This window comes from Nicotiana sylvestris, chromosome 1, assembly GCF_000393655.2.
Source record: "Nicotiana sylvestris chromosome 1, ASM39365v2, whole genome shotgun sequence".
NCBI classification, from domain to species: domain Eukaryota; kingdom Viridiplantae; phylum Streptophyta; class Magnoliopsida; order Solanales; family Solanaceae; genus Nicotiana; species Nicotiana sylvestris.
The window spans coordinates 140330472-140356448 of NC_091057.1; the positions used below are offsets into that span (position 1 = coordinate 140330472).

A 25977-nucleotide genomic window follows, 5' to 3' on the forward strand; every position below is an offset into this window, starting at 1 on the left:
CCTATTTTATTCTTCTTTCTTCAAAATTATTTTCTGCTTTTTGTTAATGGTCTGTGGTTAATTTGTTAGCCTAGGCCTCTTATCATGTGGAACCCTCGTCTGATTAGTGAGGACGACGATAAACACTGATGAGCAAGACGCCCTCCGTACAGGTAACACTTATGTTGCTATTGACGCAGGCAATGATGCACTTGCAGCCATTTTAAAGAAAATGGAGGAGATGGAAAATGAGAATAAGGCACTCCGTGACCAAATAAAGGAACACTAAGAGAGGATTGACAAAATACCAGGCGCTCCAAAGTTGCTGCCGAAACACGGCGTTGGTCGATTCATCGAGCAACCATACAGTGAAGAAGCGACCCCCTACGCCATTCCAAAAGACCTTCAAAATGCCGCCCTACTTAAAGATATACGATGGTACTACCGATCCAGAAGATCATATCATCCACTACGTTACAGCCGTAAAAGGTAACGATCTTTCAAAAGAGCAGGTACCATCGATGCTATTGAAAATGTTTGGCGAAACCCTAACGGGGGGAGCCTTGACATGGTACTCTCAACTACCGGCACGCTCGATAACAACGCTCGTGTAAGTGGCAGACAAATTCGTCACCGCCCATGCAGGAGCCAAAAAGGCAGAAGCTAGGGTAAATGATATATTTGCCGTGAGACAGATGCACGGCGAGGGACTTAAGGACTTCTTAGCTCGATTCAATAGGGTGAGAATGAGCTTGCCGAATGTGTCATAAGGAATGGCAGTAGCAGCTTTCCAGAACGGATTAAACAGACACGGGTCGAGAGCGACCAAAAAATTGCTAAGCAGGCTCATAAAATACCCTCCAACTACTTGGGAAGAATTCCATAATGCCTACTGCGCCGAGGTACGAGCCGATGAGGACGACCTCAACGGTCCGACCCAACGGCTGACGTCACTTCAAACTGAAACAAGGAAAGATCGTCGCAACGACGGTCGAAGAGATCAGTTGGGGCCCCATATCGGTTGGGAAAGGCATCAGCCCTACTTCAGGACATCTGCCCCGCCTCCACCGCGGCATACGGATGCTCCTCCTCGACATACAACACCATATTGACACGAGAAAGGTATGTCTCCACTCGTATCCGCTCACAATTTTTGTGTTTCCCCTTCAGAAATAGTGTACTCCCTAGAGAAACTCGGTCTAAAGGTGCAATGGCCGCAAAAGATGAGGTCAGACCCCAACACTCGTAAGTCGAGCGCTTTCTGCGAATTTCACCAAGAAAGGGGTCACAAAACCGAAGATTGCATAGGACTACGATAGGAAGTAGTACGAATGCTAGGCCAGGGACACCTGAAAGAGTTGCTGAGCGATCGAGGACAGGATAACTTCGCATGCGGATGCAAATAGCCTTAGGGACCTCCAAAACTTCCTTCTCCCGCTCGCACTATACAAATGATCATCGACGGGGGCGATGGCGCGACAATCAATCATGTCAAGTTCACCACTACACATAAACTCAAATGATCAATCACCCATATTGAACGATATGATGACCTCGAAGATAGTATCATCTTCGATAAGTCAGATGCCGACGGTTTGTATTCCCATCACTATGATGCTCTTGTTATCACTTTACGTATCGCAGATACTGATGTAAATAGAATAATGGTAGATGAAGGGAGCGGCACGTGTATTATCTATCCTCTCGTGCAGATGAGACTTGGAAGACAAAGTAATATTGTGCTGCATAACGCTAACAGTTTTTAATAATGCAGTTGAACGGACTTCTGGAGAGATAGCGCTACCCATCCTAACCGGAAGAGTCACCCCGGAAACAACGTTTCACGTCATGAACCAGGAAACAACTTACAACGCCATCATAGGATGCTCGTGGATACACGCCATGCGAGCGGTCCCTTCTAGTCTCTATCAAGTGATCAAATTTCCTACCCCATGGGGAATATTCAGCATTCGAGGAGAGCAACACACCGTACAAGAATGCTATCGCATCGCCCAAGATTGCGCACACACCTAACAACTTAAAGGAGCAAATGTGGAAGCATAGCAATCAGTGATGTCGGGAGCCAAACTTGACGTACGGACAGACGTTATCAAAGACCCCGACAATATGGAAGCATCCGAATCAACGATAAAAAATCTTGATCCCGTGCTGCTAGATGGCAATGACAACACAAAAAAGGCTTATATCGGGCACAACCTCTCAGAACCAGGTAAGTTTCGTAAGTTCTTGACTAACTATGATGATCTGTTTGCCTTCTCCCATGCAGATATGCCAGGTATCTGAAAGGATATCACCACACACAAGTTAAATGTCAACCCCTTTTACCCACCGGTGCGGCAAATAAGAAGGAAGTTCAATGCCGTGATCAACGAAGTTGTCAGCGAAGAAGTCGATAAGCTGCTCGCAAATTGCTCCGTCCGAGAGTCAAAATACCCTCAATGGGTCGCCAATGTGGTCATGGTGAAAAAGAAAAACGAAAAGTGGCGTATGTGTGTATATTTCACGGATTTAAACAAGGCATGTCCAAAGGATTCTTTTCCATTGCTACACATCAACCAGCTCATCGGCGCAACAGCAGGACACGAGTTGCTAAGTGATAATATGTTATATAGTTATTATTTACACCATAATTGATGCTTTGTTGTTGTTTTATAATGTAAGTTGCCAATAAAATGCTTTAAGTAATGCTATTTGGTTTCACAGGGAATATAAGATGCGAGGAAGCAACATGAAGTGTTTAGAGGCAATAACGTGAAGAAAACACCCACTCAAGAAGTACCCAAACACAAAAGAGCAAAAAGAGAAGGAACGCAGAGACAAAAAGGCCCAACATACTCACCACGGTTGCCACCGCGGTCCGTGCCGCGGTTGGAGTCAGTGTTCTTCGCGGTCAGCGCCGCGGCCGCGGCGGCAGGTTCACAGTCTAAAAAGTTAAGGGGCCAAAGTGTCAATTCTTAAAAACTTTTGTAAAACCCTTATAAGATGTAGGAAACTCGCCCAAGATAAGGGAGAGCTTATTTTGAGATTATTTTGGCAAGAAGAACAAGTGTGAGAGATCACCCAAAACATCATAGTTCTTATTCTCTTCTATTTTTCTTGCGATTTTCCATTATGAATATTTTTGTAGTTTATTCTTATGTTGTCATGAGTAGCTAAATACTTTAATCTAAGGTTTTGGTGAAACCCGTTGGGGATGAATTGGTTGTTATATTAATATAGTTTGAATTGGTTGTTAATCTCTATTTGTTCATCTACGTTTTGATTGTGGTTAGTTGAAAGGGCCCTCAATTATCCGTTCCTATTTATTATGTATCTTCTTGAGAGAGAGTGCATATTTAGGTAGTTATTTGAACAACATCACTCCTGGAGTATAGACGAGAGTTATAACCGAGGGTTTAGAGATTGGATTAGAGATAACCATACCTCAGGTGCCATCTAAAAGGACGGTAATGTGAATCTAGCTAGCGTAGCTTGAGAAAGTGCGTCTAGTAAATTATCATAATTGCTTGAGAGAGATTTATGATAGCCGGAGAGTTCTTGATTTATAGAGACAACTAAGGCATCACTATAAGAAACATACAACCAAGGAAATCACCAACGGGGGAAACCATTACCTTATACCTTATTCCAACTGTTTACACATCAAGCATAGTTAATTTTCAGCTGTTAATTATTTTCAGACTTTAGTTGTTAGAAATATCATCAATTGTGAATTACAAAGTATGGGGAAAATTGATTATGTGAATTTAGTAAATCAGTCAAAAGTAATTGATAGGTTAATTCTCTGTGGTTCGACTCTGGGCAGAATTACTCAGATTATATTTGCTAGGCATAGTTTGGCGTTATCAAATTTTGGCACCGTTGCCGGGGAATTAACGGTGTTATCAATTACAATTAAGAGAAGTAAAAAAATTCTAAGTGTAGTCAGTTTTCTGTTTACCCAATCTTTTCATTGAAATTCTAACGTTTGAACTCTTGTGGAAAGCAGGTGTATGCCTAGAAGTTCTTCGAGGACTGGAGAAATGTTAGAAGGACTCTCAGACCCCGAGAAAACATTCAGGGCATTGAACCGTGCCAACAAAAGACTTCAACAATCTCAACAATCACACTAACTCGAATTTGACATGGGTGATGTAGATAACATCAACGGAAACGTCAGGAATGAGCCAGCTAACTTAAATGTAAGAAGGGTGGCACCTCTTATGCCTGAAGGTGCACTTTATGACTGGGCACAACCCACAACTGATAATCTCGCCACTGCCATAGCTGTGCCCACAATTCAAGCGGAGACATTCCAGATCACTAACAACATGCTGCATCTGCTGCAGAATAAAGGACTGTTCTCCGGGTCACACATTGAAGACCCGCAACAACACTTGAAGAATTTTCTGTCAATTTGTATGACCCAAAGGCAGCTAAATGCAACTCCAGAAGCTATCAAGCTGCTACTATTTCCATTCTCGATAACCGGGGAAGCTCAGACTTGGCTAAATTCGCTCCCTATCAACTCTATTACAACCTGGAAGGAATTAGTCAAGTAGTTCCTAAACAAGTTCTATCCGCGTAACAAGACTGCAAAACAGATTGATGACATATTGCAGTATAGGCAGCAACCCTCTGAGTCCTTGTAAGAAACTTGGGAAAGATTTAAAGGGATGTTAGTGAAATGTCCTCACTATGGCATTCCAGACCAGATGCTCGGCCAGAGATTCTACATGGGGCTAGCTGACAATTTGAAAACAAATGTGGATGCATCAGCTGGAGGTGCATTTTTAAGTAAAACATTCACTGAGTGAAAAATCCTTCTCGATAAGATGTCACAGAATTCGGGGTGGATGACTAGAGGTACAACAATGGCACCCATAGTGCATTCAGTTCCTCTTGTCCCAAATAATTCGTATGCAGAGAACATGGCCACACTCATGACCCAGATGAGCATATTGACAAAGAAGATTGATGAGATGGGTACAAAACAGGTGCACATTGTTGATACAACAAATGGGGGACTGTGTACACCTTGTATTAATCAGTCTTATGTGTGTTCATGGAGCGGAGAAGGTGAAAATCAAGGGGCAAGAGAAGATATGAATTATGTCAACAACTATGGGGGTCAGAGGCAAGGAATACAACAGTGGAGACCGCAACAAAATCAACAATACATGCCTAATATGCAGCAACCTGGGGGTATGCACCCTCAAAACCAATTGGTGCCAGTACTATATCAGAAACCACAGGGTTATCCATAACAAAATCAGCAACACTTGACATACCAACCACCCCCTCAGCAGCAAATAACAACATGGTAGAAATCAGGGGTATGCTTCAGCAACTCATTGGGACAAATAATAAAGTGCAGGAAAAATTGGCAGTGCATGATTCAGCCATAAAGAATATTGAAACGCAGCTGGGTCAACTGTCCATGGCTTTGAACAACCGTCCTCAGGGAACTTTGCTTGTAGACAGAAACATAAACCTCAAGGACCAAAACCCGAATCAGCTGATGGCAGTAAGTCTCCGGAATGGGAGAGATTTAGACAGAGAGCAGGAAATTGCACAAGCCAGCAAGGACACTACACAAACCACTCCAGTTCAATTAGAGGTAGAGGAACCAACAGAACTTACTAAAGTGGTGGTTGAGCAGAGTCAGGAGGAAAAAGGCAAAGAAAAGATGAATGAGCAAGTTGCAGAACAGGTGGAACCTTTTGTGCCTGAAAATTCTAACAGAGAGAAGCCATCAAGAAATGCAAAAAGGGTGATACCTGCACCCTTCCCTCAGAGACTGGTCAAACAAAAGAAGGCAAACCAATATAAGAAGTTCATGAAGATGCTGCGTCAAATTCAGTTGAATATTCCTTTAATGGATGCCTTGAGGGAGATGCCCGGTTATGCTAAGATGATGAAAGATCTAATGTCACGGAAGTTTGATTTTTAGGATCTATCCACTGTAACTTTGACACAGACCTGCAGCGCAGTGGTGGCAAAACCGATGGCTCAAAAGATGTCGGACCTAGGTAGCTTCACTATTCCATGCACAATTGGAAGTTATGCCTTTGCAAAGGCGTTGTGTGATTTGGGAGCCAGCATAAATCTGATGCCGCTGGCTGTGTACACCAAACTGGGCATTGGTAGAGCTAGGCCAACTTCGATGTTGCTACAGTTGGCTGACCGCACAGTGACGAGGCCCACTGGTATTCTTGATGATGTGTTGGTACAAGTGGGGAAATTTATGTTCCCTGCAGACTTTGTTATCCTGGATTGTCAGGTGGATGAGGAGATACCCCTTATTTTAGGGAGACCATTTTTAGCCACGGGGAGAGCACTGATCGACTGTGAAACTGGGGAATTAAAAATGAGATTGAACGATGAAGAAGTCATATTCAATGTTCAGCAATCTATGAGGAGACCCAGTGAATATGCTAATTGCTCTCTAATGGAAGCAGTGGATGTAATCCTGCAAGAAGATGATATGACCCTAACTGTAAAAGATCCATTGGAGGCATGTCTGACGAATTTAGAAGAAATGGATGGTGAAGGGTTAGCTGAATGGGTCATGGCACTGGAAGGCCGAGGATTTTGGTCAAGGGAACCTCAGTTCGAGTCCCTTGAGCTAGAAAAAGGGCCACTCCTCCAGCAAAGCCATCAATAGAGGAACCACCCAAGTTAGAACTGAAGCCACTCCCAGATCACCTCAGGTATGTGTTCTTAGGCCCTGATTCGACCTTGCCTATTATCATATCATCCGGTTTGTTAGATGTGCAGGTAGAACGGCTATTACAGGTACTGCAGGAAAACAAGACTACCATTGGCTGGACCATGGCAGACATAAAGGGTATCAGCCTAGCCTTCTGTATGCATAAGATTCTCCTGGAAGAGGGGCACATACCTTCCAGGGAATACCAGCGAAGGCTGAACCCAAGCATGAAAGAGGTTGTAAAGAAAGAAGTAATCAAATGGTTAGATGCGGGAATCATCTTCCCCATCTCTGATAGTAATTGGATCAGCCCTGTCCAATGTGTGCCGAAAAAGGGGGAATGACTGTTGTAAAAAATGAGAACAATGAGTTGATCTCAACTCGTACAGTCACAGGGTGGCGTATCTGTATAGATTATAGGAAATTGAACACAGCCACCCGGAAGGACCATTTCCCCTACCTTTCATTGACCAAATGTTGGACAGGCTGGCTGGGCGATCACACTTCTATTTCTTGGATAGATATTCGGGGTACAATCAGATATCAATAGCCCCCGAAGATAGAGAGAAAACGTCCTTCACCTATCCGTATGGCATCTTTGCCTTTCGGAGAATGCCTTTTGGGCTTTGCAATGCACCTGCGACTTTTTAACAGTGCATGTTAGCCATCTTCACAGCCATGGTGGAGGATATTATGGAGGTCTTTATGGATGATTTCTCCGTGGTGGGAGATTCATTCGAAGAATGTCTTCACAACTTAAGGAGAGTGCTTAAAAGATGTGTGGAGACAAACTTAGTGCTAAACTGGGAGAAATGCCATTTTATGGTACAAGAAGGTATAGTCCTGGGGCATCCAGTGTCCAGTAAAGGAATTGAGGTCGACCATGCTAAGGTTGACGTGATTGAGAAGTTACCAACGCCCACTTCAGTCAAGGCGGCGAGAAGTTTTCTTGGACACGCTGGATTTTACCGGCGTTTCATAAAAGATTTTTCCAAAATTGCTAACCCATTATGCAAACTCCTTGAAAAGGATCAGCCCTTTGTGTTTTCTAATGATTGCAGGTTGGTATTTGAGGAACTGAAGAAGAGATTAATCACTACACCCTTCATTGTTGCACCCAACTGGGAGCAACCATTTGAGCTCATGTGTGATGCCAGCGACTATGCTATAGGAGCAGTCTTGGGGCAGCAAAAAGATAAGATGATGCACCCAATTTACTATACAAACAGAACGCTAAGTAGTGCACAACTCAATTACACAGTGACGGAGAAGGAGATGTTAGCGGTGGTATTTGCGTTTGACAAGTTCCGATCATATCTGATTGGTTCCAAGGTAATTGTATACACTGACCATGCAACACTCAAGTACCTAATTAAGAAAAAGGAGTCTAAGCCGTGCCTGATTCGTTGGGTGCTACTGTTGCAAGAATTCAACCTCGAAATTCGTGACCATAAGGGCACAGAAAATCAAGTCGCTGATCATCTATCACGACTTGAAGGAGCTGAAAAATCAGTCGAGGTCGAAGAGATCCTGGAAACCTTTCCAAATGAGCAGCTGCTCGCAACCAGTCTTGAGGAAGTGCCATGGTATGCAGATTTTGCAAACTACCTGGCCTGCGGTATTGTTCCCTATGACCTTTTATCTGTCCAAAAGAAAAAGTTTTATCGTGATTGCCGCATGTATTATTGGGACGAGCCTTATTTGTTTAGAATCTATGTTGATAATATGATCTGGAGGTGTGTCCCCGAGATAGAACAATCTTCTATTTTGTAGGCTTGTCACGCATCAACATATGAAGGACATTTTGGAGGAGCCAGGACAGCTGCGAAAGTGCTAAAGGCCGGGTTCTTTTGGCTAACAATGTTTAGAGATGCACACCTATGGGTGAAGGGCTGCGACGAATGTCAGCGAACAGGGAACATTTCCCGTCGCCACGAGATGCCCATGAACCCGATTCAGGAGGTAGAGGTGTTTGATGTTTGGGGGATTGACTTCATGGGCCCCTTCGTCAGCTCATTTGGCAATAAATACGTACTTTTTGATGTGGATTACGTGTCTAAATGGGTGGAAGCTGCAACGTTGCCCGCTAATGATGCAAGAGTTGTGATAGGTTTTGTGAAAAAGAATATATTCACCCGATTTGGGATACCAAGAGCGATCATCAGTGATGGAGACACTCACTTCTGTAACAGAGCCTTTGAGAAATTGCTTGCAAAGTATGATGTACGCCACAAGGTGGCTACCCCTTACCATCCACAAACCAGTGGGCAGGTTGAAATGTCCAACAGGGAGATAAAAAGTGTAACTAACCAAGGCGGTGAATGCCGCACGAACTGATTGGGCAAAGAAGCTTGATGACGCACTCTAGGCCTATAGAACTACGTTCAAAACACCAATAGGTATGTCACCAAACAAGTTGGTATTTGGGAAGGCCTGTCACCTGCTTGTGGAGCTAGAACATCGAGCTTGGTGGGCACTGAAACAATTGAACATGGATCCCGAAGCAGCTGGACAAAATCGACTAACAGAGTTGCATGAGCTATAAGAATTTAGATATCAAGCATTTGAAAGCATGAGGCTCTATAAGGAAAGAATGAAGAAGATGCATGATAAGCACATTGTGGACAGAAATTTCAAACCCGGTGACAAAGTATTATTGTATAATTCAAGGCTGAGATTGTTTCCGGGTAAGTTAAAGTCCAGATGGTCAGGACCATTTAGAGTGGTGCAAATGTTCGCAAGTGGAGCTATCGAGATTGAGTCAGAAGATGTGACAAACAAGTTCGCAGTAAATGGGCAAATATTGAAACATTACCTTGGAATAGGTGAAGAAAAAGGTAATACAGTAGTGATCAATTTGAAAGAACCCCAGTACGCGAATGAGGAGTGAAGGATCAACCACTTGCGTCGTGCCGTGACGTTAAATCAGGCACTGTGTGGGAGGCAACCCACGAATGTGTTGTAAGTGCAGTATGTAACTTCATGTAAAAAAAAATAATTTTTTTGCCAGCCACGACCGCGGCGAGGACAGCAGAAATCACTGAACATTAAATTTTTCACTGCGGCTGTGGCTCGGACCGCCGTAACAACCGCGGGGGACTCTGTCCCAGACCGTGGCATCGACCGCGAGGGACTCTGCGTCGACCGCGAAGGACTCTATCCCAGACCGCGGCATCGACCGCGGTGACGTCCACTGATTTTATTTTTTTTTCTTTTTTTCCCACTCTTCTTTTAATTTTCAAACCCTTCCCTATATCAAAATAAACATCCCCCCCTAAAATCCCCACTTCTCTCTCTCTCTGTCTAAACCATAACCCTCCCCTCCATACTCTCTTCTTCTTCTCCCTCCTTCACAACACCCCTCATCTTCTTCCCCCCCAAGGTATGTTTCCGACCCCCCTTCTCCTTTCCTTCTATTATTTTTGTTGCATTATGCTAGTTCGTGTTGTTCTAATGTAGTGTTAGTGATAGAATTTTGTTTTGTTTAGTTCTTCTTCTTCTTTTTAGTGTAATTTCGTTTTTCGCATATGTCTGGTGAAGGGGCTGTGTTTTGAATGTTTGGAATAGTGTTGTTGGTGGGTGATGGTTAACAAAAAGTGTGGAATGTGTGGGTGCAATAGGTAGTTGAATTAGGGAAGTTTTCTTGATTCCCTTGGGGCCATGAATATGAAGAAAATGCCTTGCCCATAATGTGTTTGAGAAATTGCCTCTATGGTGATATAAGAAGATGTTGTGACATGGTTGTGGTGAAGTCCGAGTAACCACCCATAGTCACACATTTTAGGCTCATCCTAAATTGCGTTTCTCTATTTTGACATGTATTATGAGTTCAACCGATAAGAGACAAAACACCGGGTCCTCTGCTAGTGGCCCAGGAGGCTCCTCACGAGCTAGGGGCCAAACTAGTGCACCACGGTTTGATAACACTTGGGTCGTCTCTGCAGAAGCAGAGGCAAGGTACAATCAGAAACTTGCCAAGAAGTTACTCCATGAGGTCCATATCGACAGGAGGGCTTTGGTGAAGGAATACCCCCAATATGTTTGATGAGCTACGGAGATGTCAGCTGGACATTTTGTTTGAGGCTCATGAGGAAGCAAATATTCAGCTAGTGAGGGAATTCTATGCAAACCTGCCAAAACACTAGGACAAGGTTGTGACTGTGCGCAACACCCTAGTTAATGATGCTATAGAGGTCATCCGTATAGTGTATTGCCTCCCCACATTCACGGGTGATGATCATTACATCATGGCTAGTCGCCCGATGGTTGACTGGGACAAAATTCTGGAGGTCATCTGTATACCTGGCAGACAGCCCAAATGGGTAGCACAACCGACGACTCTACATTCCAAGTCTCTTACTTGGGAGGCCAAATGTTGGCTCACTGTCATCACCACTTGGTTGCTACCATCCAGCAATACCACCGATGTTAATGGGCCACGGGCTGCTATGATCTACTGCTTCATGACTCACCAAGGGTTTGATGTCGCCCGAGTCCTCTCTGAAGAAATGTTCATCCGATCGCCCGAACTAAGCAAAGGCCACTACTTCGCTTCGCTTGTCACTCGTATATGCCGCCTTGCTAATGTTCCTGAGAACTCTGGAGTTGATGGGAAATTACCTATAAAAAACCCCTTTCCGGGTGAGAAAAATTGGGCAAAAGGGACGAGAGCCAGTACGACGCAATGATGACTCGTCTTATGAGTCTGAGTCGAGGATGATTCTGATGCTGTTGAAGCTGCTGAGATCATAGCCCCTCCTAGAGGGGACGAGACAGGATCGTCACAGCCACGCCGGAGCACTCGGATGGATGCTTTGGAGCAGGAAATGACTGGACTGCGGACCTCCGTCACTGACTTGGGGTCCCGCACGGATGTTGTGGCTGACCGACAGGTGAAGTCGGAAAAGAAATTCATGGGTTGGTTGAGAGCACTGGGTCGCTCCTGCAACGTGAACCCAGACACAGTTTCAAATCAAGAGTGACCCTTCAGGGAAGTTTCTTTACCTCACTGCTTTTTATATTGCCAAGCCATGGGGACATGTCTTAATTTTAAGTGTGGGGTGGGGGAAACTTAGTTATATGTTGTACTTGTGAATATTATCTGTTTGTTTTTGTTTTGTGTTAGTTGCTTTAGAAATAGAGTAACAGTTTTTTTTAGGAAGTTAAAATAGAAGCGACTTGTCCCGACGATGGATCTCTTTCGGCGGGGTTCTTGAGGGACTAAGTTGAGAAAAACAAAAACAAAATTGAAATATAAAGACTCTTCCTAATGACGGATCCTTTAGACAAATTTTCTTGAGGGAAGCTAGTCTATAGAAAATAACAAAAAGATTTTTTTATTTCTTAGGTAGTGTAGTAACTCCCCCTTGGTTTTTCTTTAGGCCACGGTTCTTTTCCAAGGGTTTAGCTTGAACCGGGTATAGGTAGAGTTCTTTTTGTTTCAGGTTAGGATTAATGGGTGACGAGCTTAAAATTGAAGAAGAAAAACCCTTAGCGTTCTTACACCCGAACACGATAAACGTTAGAGTGTAACGCTTAGCTTCAAGGGTTGAATCTTGTTTAAGTGCCTTAAAAATTGTATGTTTGTACCTAACTTGAACACTCAAAAGAGAATGTTTTGATAAAATAATTCGGAGTGAGTCATGTGCCATGTGGGTGTGAGTATCATTGTATTCCATGTTGTACATTTGATGCCTAGAACTTGCCCTGTGTGTTTGCAAAGCGAAATAGTAGCTTCATACGGTTTTAGAAGTGATATAGGCATTTCTTTGTTGAGCCAGACATATAAAGTGAACCCACCTGAACGCATTACATCTTAGTTAACCCCGTTGAGCCTATAAGTCTGTTTCTCTGGGAACCACAATGTGAACCTTAACCACTTGTTTGAATAGCCTACTGTTTGAACCAATTTTACTCCCTCTCACTAAGCACTAGATTGGTATTGAGATTATGTGAAAACAAAAGTGCGGGGTGGTGGTTTGTTTTTTGAAGTGGAACCATGGAAATAGAGAAAAGGTGCAGAATGTGAAGCGTAAAAAGAAAAGCACCACGAAAAAAAAACAGAAGAAAAGAAGTTCATATATATTTTGTAGTGATTAATAAGTGGTAGCTTGTACAAATTGCACCTAATGTATGAGGATGTTTAAATAAATGTGGTGGAGTGTTGGCTTACAAAATGATGATTTTTAAATTCAACGTAATTGTATTAAAATTGCTTAGGGAGGTTTGTCACTATATCCAAATGTATCCTACCCATCCCTTAGCCTACATTACAACCAAATAAAGTCCTATTGATCTTAGACTGAGTGGGGCTCGATTAGTCGAGTACTACACTAGGGGAAAGCCTATTGTGCATCTTTGTGGCATGTGAATGTTCTTCTTGGAGAGTGAGCGAATTCTGTCTATTTGAGTTCCTAATGGTTATCACTATCATTATATATATGGAACTACTCTCTTGTGTGATGTGAGGGCATGTGACTCACAAAGGAAAGGTGTATCTTGACTATTGTGTGGAGTGGTTTGAGTAAGTGCAAATGTTACAGGGTACGGAAAACTTCATTCTTGAGGTAAAAGTTGTTCACTACTAGGTGTAAATCTTGTGAAATGTTCATGGCGTGAGTCGTTGAGGGAAAAACATAGGGAATGAATTTTTATGGAGTGTGGTGCATTTCTCGAGGACTAGCAATAATTTAAGTGTGGGATGTTGATAATAGGCTATATAGTTGTTATTTAAACCATAATTGTCCATGCTTTGTTGTTGTTTTATAATGTAAGTTGTCAATAAAATGCTTTAATTAATGCTATTTGGTTTTACAGGGAATATAAGATGCGAGGAAGAAACATGAAGTATTTAGAGGCAATAACGTGAAAAAAACACCTACTCAAGAAGTACCCAAACACAAAAGAGCAAAAAGAGAAGGAACGCGGAGACAAAAAGGCTCAGCATACTCACCGCAGTTGCCACCGCGGTCCGCGCCGCGGTTGGAGTCAGTGTTCTCTGCGGTCAGCGCCGCGGTCGACGCCGCGGCCGCGGCGGTAGGTTCATAGTCTAGAAAGTTAAGGGGCCAAAGTGTCAATTCGGGAAAACTTTTGTAAAACCCTTATAAGATGTAGGAAACTCGCCCAAGATAAGGGAGAGCTTATTTTGAGATTATTTTGGCAAGAAGAATAAGTGTGAGAGATCACCCAAAACATCATAGTTCTTATTCTCTTCTATTTTTCTTGCGATTTTCCATTATGAATATTTTCGTAGTTTATTCTTACGTTGTCATGAGTAGCTAAATACTTTAATCTAAGGTTTTGGTGAAACCCGTTGGGGATGACTTGGTTGTTATATTAATATAGTTTGAATTGGTTGTTAATCTCTATTTGTTCATCTACGTTTTGATTGTGGTTAGTTGAAAGGGCCCTCAATTATCTGTTCCTATTTATTATGTATCTTCTTGAGAGAGAGTGCATATTTAGGTAGTTGTTTGAACAACATCACTCCTGGAGTATAGACGAGAGTTATAACCGAGGGTTTAGAGATTGGATTAGAGATAACCATACCTCGGGTGCAATCTAAAAGAACGGTAATGTGAATCTAGCTAGCGTAGCTTGAGAGAGTGCGTCTAGTAAATTATCATAATTGCTTGAGAGAGATTTATGATAGCCAGAGAGTTCTTCATTGATAGAGACAACTAAGGCATCGCTATAAGAAACGTACAACCAAGGAAATCACCAACGGGGAAACCATTACCTTAGACCTTATTCCAACTGTTTACACATCAAACATAGTTAATTTTCAGCTGTTAATTATTTTCAGACTTTAGTTGTTAGAAATATCATCAATTGTGAATTACAAAGTTTGGGGAAAATTGATTATGTGAATTTAGTAAATCAGTCAAAAGTAATTGATAGGTTAATTCTCTGTGGTTCGACTCTGGGCAGAATTACTCAGATTATATTTGCTACGTCCGTGTGTGTCTTTGTATAAGGCATAGTTTGGCGTTATCACTAAGCTTCTTAGATGCCTACTCAGGTTAAAACCAGATCCTCATGGAAGAAGAAGACCAGGAGAAAACCACTTTCATCACTCACCAAGAGACGTACTGCTACAAGGTTATGCCGTTCGGACTAAAAAATGCAGGGGCGATATATCAGAGAATTGGTCACCAATGTTCAAAAACTAACTCGGTAAAATAATGGAAGTCTACATCAATGACATGCTGGTTAAGTTGAAAAGGAAAGAAGATCATATCGATCATCTGAAGGAAGCCTTCGACATATTAAGACGGTACGACAGGAAACTGTACCCCGAAAAATGTGCCTTCGACATAAGCTCGGGAAAGTTCCTCGATTTCCTGATATCACAAAGAGGCATCGAGGTCAACTCGAAATAGATTAAGGCCATCGAAGGAATACATGAAACACTGACTAGCAAAAAGCAGGTACAAAAATTGACGGGATGGATAGCCGCCCTGTCGAGGTTCATCTCACGGTCATCGGATATATGCCATAAATTCTTTAATGTATTAATAAAAGACAATGGGCTTCAGTGGAATTCAGAATGTATCGACGCCCTAAGGAAACTAAAAGCATACTTGTCTTCGCTACCCTTACTCGCCAAAGCAGATCCAGGCGAGTGCCTCATGGTCTACCTAGCTGTATCCGAAGTCGCGGTAAGTGCGCTTCAAGTCTGAGAAAACAAAGGTACGCAATCTGCAATTTACTATATCAGTAAAACCTTAATTGATGTCGAAACAAGGTACCCCCACCTTGAAAAACTAGTTCTAGTGCTAGTCGTAGCTTCACGAAAGCTTAAACTATATTTTCAGTGCCACCCCATAAAGGTGGTGACAACCTTTCCTCTCAGGAGTATCCTGTACAAACCCGAATTATTGGGTCGGCTGGCCAAATGGGCCATAGAACTGAGCGAACACGATATAACATATCAACCACGCACCGCGATAAAGTCGCAAGTGCTCGCCGATTTCGTCGCCAATTTCAGTGTAGAGATACTGCCCGAAGTCGAGCAAGAAGTGCTTCACACTTCATCTAAACGACCCGACCTCTGGGTCCTCTACACCGATGGCACGCCCAATGCGTCGGGATCGGGACTGGGACTCGTACTCGAAATCCCAACGGGCGAAGTAATTTGCCAATCTGTACGATGCCCTAAAATGACTAACAATGAGGCCGAGTATGAGGCTCTAAATGTAGGATTGAAATTGGCCCTCAAGTATGGTGCTCGGTGGGTCATCCTCCGCTGCGACTCTCAACTTGTTGTAAATCAAGTTATTGGGACTTTCCAGATTAAGGAGCAGAGGTTGCAGAAATACCAGACTGAAATCCACAAACTGCTGCCAGAATTTGATGAATTCCGATTCGACCAAATACCCCATGTACAAAACATCGAAGCAGACGGTCTCGCCAAGCTAGCAGCAACAACTAAAAACATCACCAAGGAGAACGTGGTCACCCTCCTCCACTTATCAATAGACCAAGTCGAGGTGCATTCTATAAATTTAATTTGGGACTGGCGTAATCACATTATATCATATCTACAAGAAGGAACACTCTCACAAGATAAAAAAGAAACCAAAAAGCTCCGAATACAAGCGGCCAGATATAGTTTCATAAACCACGACCTTTATAAAGGGACTTTCGGCGACCCATTAGCCAAATGCCTTGGACCAAATCAGACAAGGCGTGTGCTCGAAGAGGTACACAAAGGCCACTGCGGTGCCCATATAGGGAACCGAGCCCTCGCTAGATGTCTTATTCGTGCAGGATACTTTTGGCCCACTATGAAAAAAGAGGCTGCGGAGTACGTCAAGAAATGTGAGCAATGCCAAAAATACTTTCCTATGATACAACAGGCGGGAGAACTCCTGCATTCCGTCACCTCTCCATGGCCATTCATAAAATGAGGGATGGATATCATCGGGCCCCTCCCAGTAGGGCGAGGTAAGATACGCTTCCTTTTGGTTTTAACTGACTACTTTTCCAAATAGGTGGAAGCAGGTACGTTCGCTCAAATACGCGAACAAGAAGTCATCACGTTCATCTGGAAAAACATCATATGCCGCTTCGACATCCCAAAAGAAATCAGCTGCGACAACGGACCCCAGTTCGTCGAAAAAAAAACGACTGAGTTCTTCGAAAAATGGCATATCAGGCGGATACTCTCCACGCCATATCATCATACCAGCAACGATCAAACGGAATCCTCCAATAAAACAATATTAAACATATTAAAGAAAAAGCTTGAGGACGCCAAAGGGCTATGGCCGGAACTGCTACCGGAGGTGATATAGGCCTACCTCACAACGCCGAAGACCAGCACGGGTGAGATGCCGTATTCACTGGTCTACAGCACTGACGCGGTCATACCCGTTGAGGTAGGGGAACCTAGCCTGAGATACTCCAATGAGAGTGGATCAAGCAACAACGACAATAGATTATAAGACCCAGATGAGGTCGAAGAACGAAGGGATATGGCACACATAAGGATGGTGGCCCAAAAATAACAAGCAGAAAGGTACTATAACAAGAAGGCCAAAGTACGACCACTCAGAGTCGGGGACTACGTGCTAAAGGCCAAAACGTATACAGCAAAGGACCCGAATGAAGGGAAATTGGGAACAAACTGGGACGGGCCGTACAAAATCACAGCAGCAGCAAGCAAATAAGCATTCCAATTAGAAACAATGGAAGGAAAATTGCTACAAAATAATTGAAATGTCGCCCACCTCAAGTACTTCCACTTTTGGAAAAAAACGCCGCCCAAGTCGTACTCTTTTTCCCTCGCCCGAGTTTTGTCTCAATCGGGTTTTCTCGGGGAGGTTTTTAATGAGGCGATGAGGGGGACGTCTCGAGGGTTGAAGTATTGTTCATTGCCCCGCTTATCGATTACATCTCCAGGCCGAGTAGTGAAGGGACTAGATATAAAAAATCTCCATTATATGTACGAAATTGACATGTATATCCGACATATGATTAAAATCACTCCATTGTGTATACGAAATCAACACGCGTCTCTGATGTATGAATGAAACTGGCATTTACGATACTCCAACAAATAAAATAGAACACCATTCTCACGACGGGATAGTACTTCGACGCCAGCTCGAAAGTAACATCCCAATGGCTAAGGCCATCAACAAAAAAAGGAGTTCGACATCATTCGAACCATGACGGGATACTACTTCAGCGCTATCTCGAAAGTAACATCCCAATGGCTAAGGTCATCGACAAAAAAAGAGTTCGATATCATTCGAACCACGATGGGATACTACTTCGGCGCCAGCTCAAAAGTAACATCCCAATGGCTAAGGCCATCAACAAAAAAGGAGTTCGACATCATTCGAATCACGACGGGATACTATTTCGGTGCCAGCTCGAATGTAAGATCCCAATGGCTAAGGCCATCAACAAAAAAGGAGTTCGACATCATTCGAACAACGACGGGATACTACTTCGGCACCAGTTTGAAAGTAACATCCCAATGGCCAAGGTCATTAACAAAAAATGAAGTCGATATCATTCGAACCATGATGCGATACTACTTTGGCACCAGCTCAAAAGTAATATCCCAATGGCCAAGGCCATCGTCAAAGAAAACAGTTCGACTTCATTTGAACCACGACGGGATATTACTTTAGTGCCAGCTCGAAAGTAATATCCCTACGGCTAAGGCCGTTGCTTTAGAGTGACGTGACTGCGACAAAAGTCATCGTCAAACAAACCGAAGAAGGGAAACAACAACTCAGAGATACACGACCAAAACAACTTTCATTATAGCAAATATATTACAAATGTTTGTTTTTACAAAGGGCTCAAAGATTCCTTTACAAAAATTGCAAAGCAAAAAATAAGTACAAACCAAATACTACACATCATTTCCAGTGGCATACACGTCTTCATACTAAGAGTCAGAGGCAAGTCTGTTCGCATCATCAGAATTAATATCATCTCCGTCAGGCGTGAGAGGATCGTACCCACATGCCTTACGAGCTGCTCGAGCCTTGGCACGCACATCCCAAAGCTCTACTTTAGACGCCCTCCCGTCAACATGAAGAGCCTTGTACACATCGAGCTGGGCTTCGGCATAAATCCACAACTCATACAAATGTCGAGGCACGATAAGATCATCTGAAGTATGAGATGTAGAAGGTTGTGACTGCCGTCGTACGTCCTCCATTTTCAAAGAAGCCACTTGCTCATTTAACGCGGACAGTTCCGCCTCCAACCCTTGAATACGGCCCTCAAGTCCTGCTATCTTAAGTGCAGACATCTCCATCTCTTTAGTCTGCTCCAACCTACAAACACGGAGGGGGGTCTTCTAAAACTGCCGCCTCAGAGACGGCGGTCGCCTTCTCCCTCTCAGCGTGGGCCAATCTATTGGCATTCACACTCAATTCACCCTTAAGCCCATCGACCTCCGCCGTCTTTGTATTGAGTTCGATAGACAAATTGGCCACCTTTGCTTAGAGGTTAGCATTTTCGGCCACTACTACCGTACTTAGCTCAAGCTCATATTCCCTAGCTTTAAGGGCTGCCTCGAGCTCACTAATACGGGCAATGGCCTTCATAAGGTCCTCATCCCGTTCTTTCAACTCCTCGACCTTATGCACCAATTGATCCTCCCTCTACTTGAGCCCTTCGCGGAACAGTTGGAAGTCGGGATCCTGATTGTAGATGTTGACCATCGCACGATGCTTGGTGCGATATTCTTGGTACTTGGAAGACATTTTTCCATAGATGATCGTCCTCCTCCTTTCCCGACGCTCGCGCTCAATCTCCATGATAAGGGTCTAGCATGAAAAGTAAAGTTAAAACAAAAGGATGGGCCAAAAATAGTAACACATATCCAAAGACGAAATGAAAAGAAAGACATTTACCCGCAGAGCCATGACAGAAACGCTCCAAGACAACTCTGCATCACTCATCGCTCTAAGTGCTTCGCTTTTATGGGCAACACATAAAGGGGCAAAAACAGATGCCACCTGATCACAGTCCGATAGCAAGTCATAGTCACCAAAAATGATTACGTGTCGATCAGAACCCTCCATTATGACCTCTACATGAGTATGATGCTCCAAAAACTCACGGACATCCCCTGGGTTGACGTCCGATCCCGATCCGTCACCCTCGGTGCGTAAACCCCCTCCGATAGTAGATGATGCGCCACCCTCGGCGGAGTGCACAAACCCCACTCCTTGGTAATCCCCTTCTGTTTGGGGAGACCTCCCCGCCAAGATGGCATCGGTCATAAACGTGGGCACCCGTGCCGTCTCCGACACACTCGTCCTACTCTTACCTATATCAACGACCACGCTCTTCCTGAGCTCTATCCTTCTCTTTTTTCTCAACGAAGATTCATCCCCATTAGAGGACTCATACACAAGGTAATGGGCCGGTAAAGAAGAGATCTCTCCCTTCTCGAGCAGACTCATCCAAAGTGAATTGCATTCCTGCGGAGGCGATGGCCTGACAAAATGTAGGGACCAGGGCCCTTCGCCTAGAAGCTCCACGACCTGTTGTCATAAAGAGTCCTATCAGTAGACAATGGTATATAGCCGAAGAGTGATATAGAGGAAGACACTTACCAGATGAAACTTTCGGCCCAAAGCATTTCACAAAAGCAGGCCAGTCTCGAGTCTCCGCTGCATTAAGCAGCAGACAGGCTACCTAGTCCCTTATACCTGTAATGGGATGGGGTGGATGCCCCATAGCTGCAAAAGAGAGCCGCAAATAAACACTAAGTTGGACGAAGAAAAAAGAAAGAGCAAACAAGTTGCAACACTTACGATTCTCGTTCCACCACTCCGGGAATCTAGCGGGGTCAGACACGATGTGTTCAGTTCTGACGAAGAAGTACTTATGCCAAAATTTGCAACTCACCCGGTCGTCAGTTCCGACCACCAGCCATTTTGCCCCACGGTGCCTCACATGCACCATAGTACCCCCTATGAAAGCTAGGAAAAAACAAGTGTAGGAGGTGGTAAACGGTAACTTCGCATCCTGCTAACTCCGCGTATTTTGTCAACACCAGGAGTATTTTGCACGTGTACGGGGAAAGCTGTGCCGGGCAAACCTGATAGAATCGACAAAATTCTTCCGCTAATGGGAGAAGGGGGAAGGAATAACCAATCATAAAGGGGTATTCATAAAAAGCACAATACCCCGGTCTATGGACTTCCACGAAGTCCTTTCCCACTGGAACCATCTCAATATGAGCGAGAATGTTGTATTTTGCACGGAGGGAATTGATATGGACCTGCTCAGTTTTAGAAAATACTGAGGTGAGAGTAGGAGGAGGTTCTTTAAGAAAGTCACTTCGAGACATGGGGTGTCGGCAGTAACTCTTCCATGGTAGGAAAACTATCCCCTTCCTCCACCGTCATGTCCTCACCACTAGAGGGGAACGCCATGGACAACGGGGTGACATCAGAAATCCCCTCACGAGATCGATGTGTTCTAGGCATATCTATGGAGGGAGATGTGTTAATATATCAGAAAAATCTAAGAACGGAGAATGGAAGAGAGAAAGCAAAGAAATCACTAGAGCAAACACGGAAGGGATGAGAAGGAATAACCGGAGATAAAATGGCCAAGAATTTTTGAAAAAACAAACCCTCCACCTATTTACAGGATTGGGTGGCACAAGAATCGAAGCGGAAGGCTGCAAAATGGCACCAAAATCGAAGCGAGAAACCATTAGCCTTTGTCTCAAAAATACGCATAATGATGACGCACGTAGGAGTGACGTCATTTCCCGACAAGACAAGCCACCTAGGATATCATTGAGCATGCTAACCTTCCGTTGTTGGCCAAACCATTGTGATTCGTAAACCAAATTTATCCACAGGTGTGGGCGATGCCCACTTATCGAGGACGCATCAAGCCGCAACCTCGACAAGCGGAGGGACTAATTGTATAGGTTAAAATTTGGATGACCACGATTATTAACGAATACGACAAGGAACGAGATCCTTACGACATGGAGTCCTGTGGCCGATGAAGACGACGACGATTGGCAACGGTTAGAAGACGCCCGACATTTGTAGTAGTGTAGGCACAACAGGAGGCAATAGGAATATCCTTTCGAATATTCTCTATGCTATATCTTTTAGGGTTCAAGAGGGGGTTGTCCCTTATAAATAGGAGGAAAAGACTTTGTAAAGGGACACTGACTTTTGGCTAAGAGCACCCATTATTATATCTTTCTACATTCCAAGTTGTCATATTTACGTTTAGTCATTCAGCTTCATGATATGAAGAAACATTATTCATCTTGTTCATCCCTTCATCTTTCAATATAAAGTTTGTTATACTTGGCTAAGATTTACCTATTCATCTTCTTTAATTGATTTAATCAAAAGGTTTCAATATCTTTTGGGACAAACATTATGCCCCTCCTCCTTCATTATCCTTGGGTTGAATATGAACTACTCTTAATGCAAATAATGTGGTTCCTTATGGTAACCATCAGTGGTGAACCCAGGAAATTGACTAAGCGTATTCAAACCCTTTGCCAGTGGACTATGCAAGGGTGTTCAAAGTCTATTGTTAATCAATAACAAGTACTCCCTCCGTTTCATATTAAATGAGATACTTTCCTTTTTAGTCTGTTCCAAAATAAATGACACATTTCTAAATTTGAAAATAAGTCAACTTTAAAATCTTTCATTTTACCCATTTACCCTTAATGAGAAGTTTTTATAGCCACACAAATGTCATGGCCCCACAAACTTTTTACCCCTTAAGCTTTTAAGACCACAAGTTTTAAAAGTCTTCTTCTTTTTCTTAAACTTCATGCCAAGTCAAACTACCTCATATAATATGAAACGGAGGGAGTAATATTTTACCTTATATGTAGTATAATTTTTCGGCGAAGGGGGTCAGTTGACCACCCTTGGGCCAACATAGCCCCTAGTAACCACTGACTGCACAAGTTAATGATTGTACAATGACCATTCATCTTCATGCCGTTGAGCAACTTCTAAGTTTCTAATAAAAATTGCTTCCCATATGATTTGTCGTTGATTAGTGATTCTCTTCTTCAATGGAACTCCTTGTTTTATACTCAACCTTACACCATCTTTGCTTGGGGATGTATTTTCCATTTTTGCTTGTCAATGTGAACTTCCCAGGCTTTATATAATTTTAACATATTCTCACAACAACAATATATATTTTTCACTGCAGCACCTTCACCGTTGCTTACTCGATAAGACCTCTAGCATCTGGTGCTGTATTTAGATGTTATCCCGGGTGAGGATTCACCTACTTAAATTATAACACTACATGGCTTAAAGGACTAGTCTCAAGTTACACGATTATTCAGTTATTTTCCAGTTTACTCCAGATTGTGGAAAGTGTTTTATGATGATAAGGACCGACCAAACAGATATCTTCTTGCCAAGAAACAGATCAACCATCCAACTGTAGAAGATCTGGAGGTCAGTTGCTACTCTACGTACTTCTATGTATTCAAGTTAGGTTGTAATGATTACTAGGGATTGTTACAGAAATAGTCAGCCAAATTTAATATTTATTTTTTATAATCGGTATATATAGATTATTGTCACGATCCGGAATTTTTACCTTCAGGACCGTGATGGCGCCTAACATTTCACTTGCTAGGCAAACCAACGTTAGAGGATATTTAAGTCAATTTTAATCAATTTCAATAAGTAAAGTTAATTAAGCAGAAATGAAACTAAAATTGAGTGCGCAATGGCATAAAAACCAATAATATCTAAGTACACCCCGGATCTGGAGTCACAATTCACGAGCTTCTAGAGTTTCTACATATAGAGTTTGAAATAAGTACAATTGTTTCGAATGATAAGAATAGTAAATAGGGGAAAGTGGAAGGGGACTTCAAGGGCTCCGAACACCAACAAATCTACCTCGAGTCTCCAAAATAAATTCGAGTTGAAACACCTCACGGACAGCTTGGACCAGTAACATAATCTGCACAAGAAGTGAAGAGTATAGTATGAGTACAACCGACCCAATGTACTCCGTAAGTGTCGAGGCTAACCTCGACGAGGTAGTGACGAGACTATAACAAGACACCCACGTAAATAAACCTGTGCAAATAGCAATATACGTACAACATAACAACAATAAAGGCTAAACATGTACTATTGGCAGGGGACATGCGAAAGGGGTACAAGATAGGATAAGTACAATAGGGAATAATATCAAGAAAAATTAAATAAGCCCTTAACTAGCAAAATGAATAAACATAACGGACAAAACTGCACGGCATCACCTTTCATGCTTTTACTCTCAACCTCACTATGAAACAATAATAATAGCACGACATCACTCTTCGTGCTTTTACTCTCACTTTCATCATAAATCAATAGATACGACACGAGCATCACCCTTCGTGCATTAACTCTCAAAATATGGTACGACATCACCCTTCATGCATTAACTTTCACAATATGGCACGACATCACCCTTCGTCCATTAACACTCTCTCTTACCATATAACAATGAACATATAACAATAGGGAGATAGAATGAACAAGAACAAGCCTTACGAAAAAAATGGTTCCATAATACCAACCTCAACTTCAGAACAATATTCAATTATCACAGATAGTCCATAAACGCAGAAAGAATGATCAATTTAGTAATTATATTAGTCTAAGCATGAATATCATGATCAAAGAAAGCACTAAGTTAAAAGAAACAAGTCCCACCAGCATGTTTTAGCCCAACAACAACGCATAAGTACTCGTCACCTCACATATATGTTGTACCCAACATTTAAACAAGTAGCAAATAGGAAAACAAGTCCTAATCCCTAAAGTCAATATTAACCACGACATTTACCTCGCTCCAAAGATCAATCCAAAGCTCAACCATAACTTTGCCTTTCAAACAAGCGTCCGAACCAACAAAATCTAGCAAATTACCAACCAAACGATTCAAATTAAACCTTAGGAACTACCCACGATTACAAAAGATTCGATTTAGGTCATTATTGAAAAAGTCAACAAAAATGAAACTCTCGGGCTCATTTGGTCCAAACCCAAAATTCGAACCAAAATCCGATTACCCATTCACCCCCGAGCCCGGCTATGTAATTTATTTCGAAATCCGGCCTCAATTTGAGGTCTAAATTCCAATTTTTTTTCTCAAAAATCTCTAATTCTACCCATACCCCCAATTTCCACCATGAAAATACTAGATTTTAAGTTGAAATAATTTGAAATATAATGGAAGATTGAAAGAAAATTGGTTAGAATTGTAAGCACGTGATTTTTGCTTCGCGGACAATCACTCCAAAAAGAAATAAAAATAATGGCAAATGGCCTCGCTATACAATTTTTTGATTTTTGCGTGACACGTGTTGGCAGTCATTTGTTGGTTCTGTCCATTTTTCGTTTAATCTTACCAAAACGAAACACAAAATATGTATGTCATTGTAATTAAACCGTAATTCGATTATTAAAAGAAAATCCAAAAAATATATATGTATCTTTTATTCTGGGTTGTGATTTAACCAACTTAAATATTTTCATATGTGTGTGATAATTGGGTTAAGTGATTAAATTAATGATGGTTTTTAATTTCATTTTTTTAAAAATTAGAAAACAAAAAGAAAAGAGTAATGAATTTGGTTTGGGCCAAAAATGAATTAAAATCAGGCCCAAAACCAGGACACAGGTCCAGTCCAAACATAAGCTGCCCGGGTACGTCCCAAACGACGCCGTATCAGCGTCCCTGTGCTGAGCCGTTGATTTGATTCGAATGAGCGGTCCCGATCAGGCCACTCATTCAACCCCAAACGACGTCGTCTTAGGCAATTGATCTGAGCCGTCCAACCCCTTAATCCAACGGATCCAGGCCTTCCCCTAGGCCCGTCAAATTTAACCCGATCTAATCCCCTACCCGGTCTCAACCCACTATCAGCCCCCGAACGACGTCGTCTCTCTTCAAAGAGTAGATCCTGGCCCTTGATCTCGCATGATCCGACGGCCAGGATCTAAACTTCAAAATCATATATAAATCCCCAACTTGGTTACCCCGCCCCCTATCCAAAACACCCCCCGGCTTCATCGTCTCCCTGACCAACCCTAACACCCAAACCCTAGCTGCCACCCCACCCCTTCGCCTGAAAGCCGGTGGCAACGATGCCGTTGGCCGTGAGTCTAACACCCCTGAACCACCATGACCCCCCCTTTCCAAATCCACATTCAGGTTACCTCGAATCTTCCCCGAACGTCTCGAATATTCATTCGAAGATCCGAGACCAAACCTAGATCTACACCAAA

At 42.9% G+C, this 25977-nt stretch overlaps 1 protein-coding gene across 1 annotated transcript; it reads left to right on the forward strand.

Annotated features, from left to right (window-relative positions):
- The first annotated feature begins 8551 nt into the window (after positions 1-8551).
- LOC138875219 (uncharacterized) lies at positions 8552-9028 on the forward strand. Its single transcript, XM_070154044.1, has one exon. The coding sequence runs from the start codon at positions 8552-8554 to the stop codon at positions 9026-9028; it is 477 nt and encodes a 158-aa protein (XP_070010145.1).
- The last annotated feature ends 16949 nt before the right edge of the window (positions 9029-25977 follow it).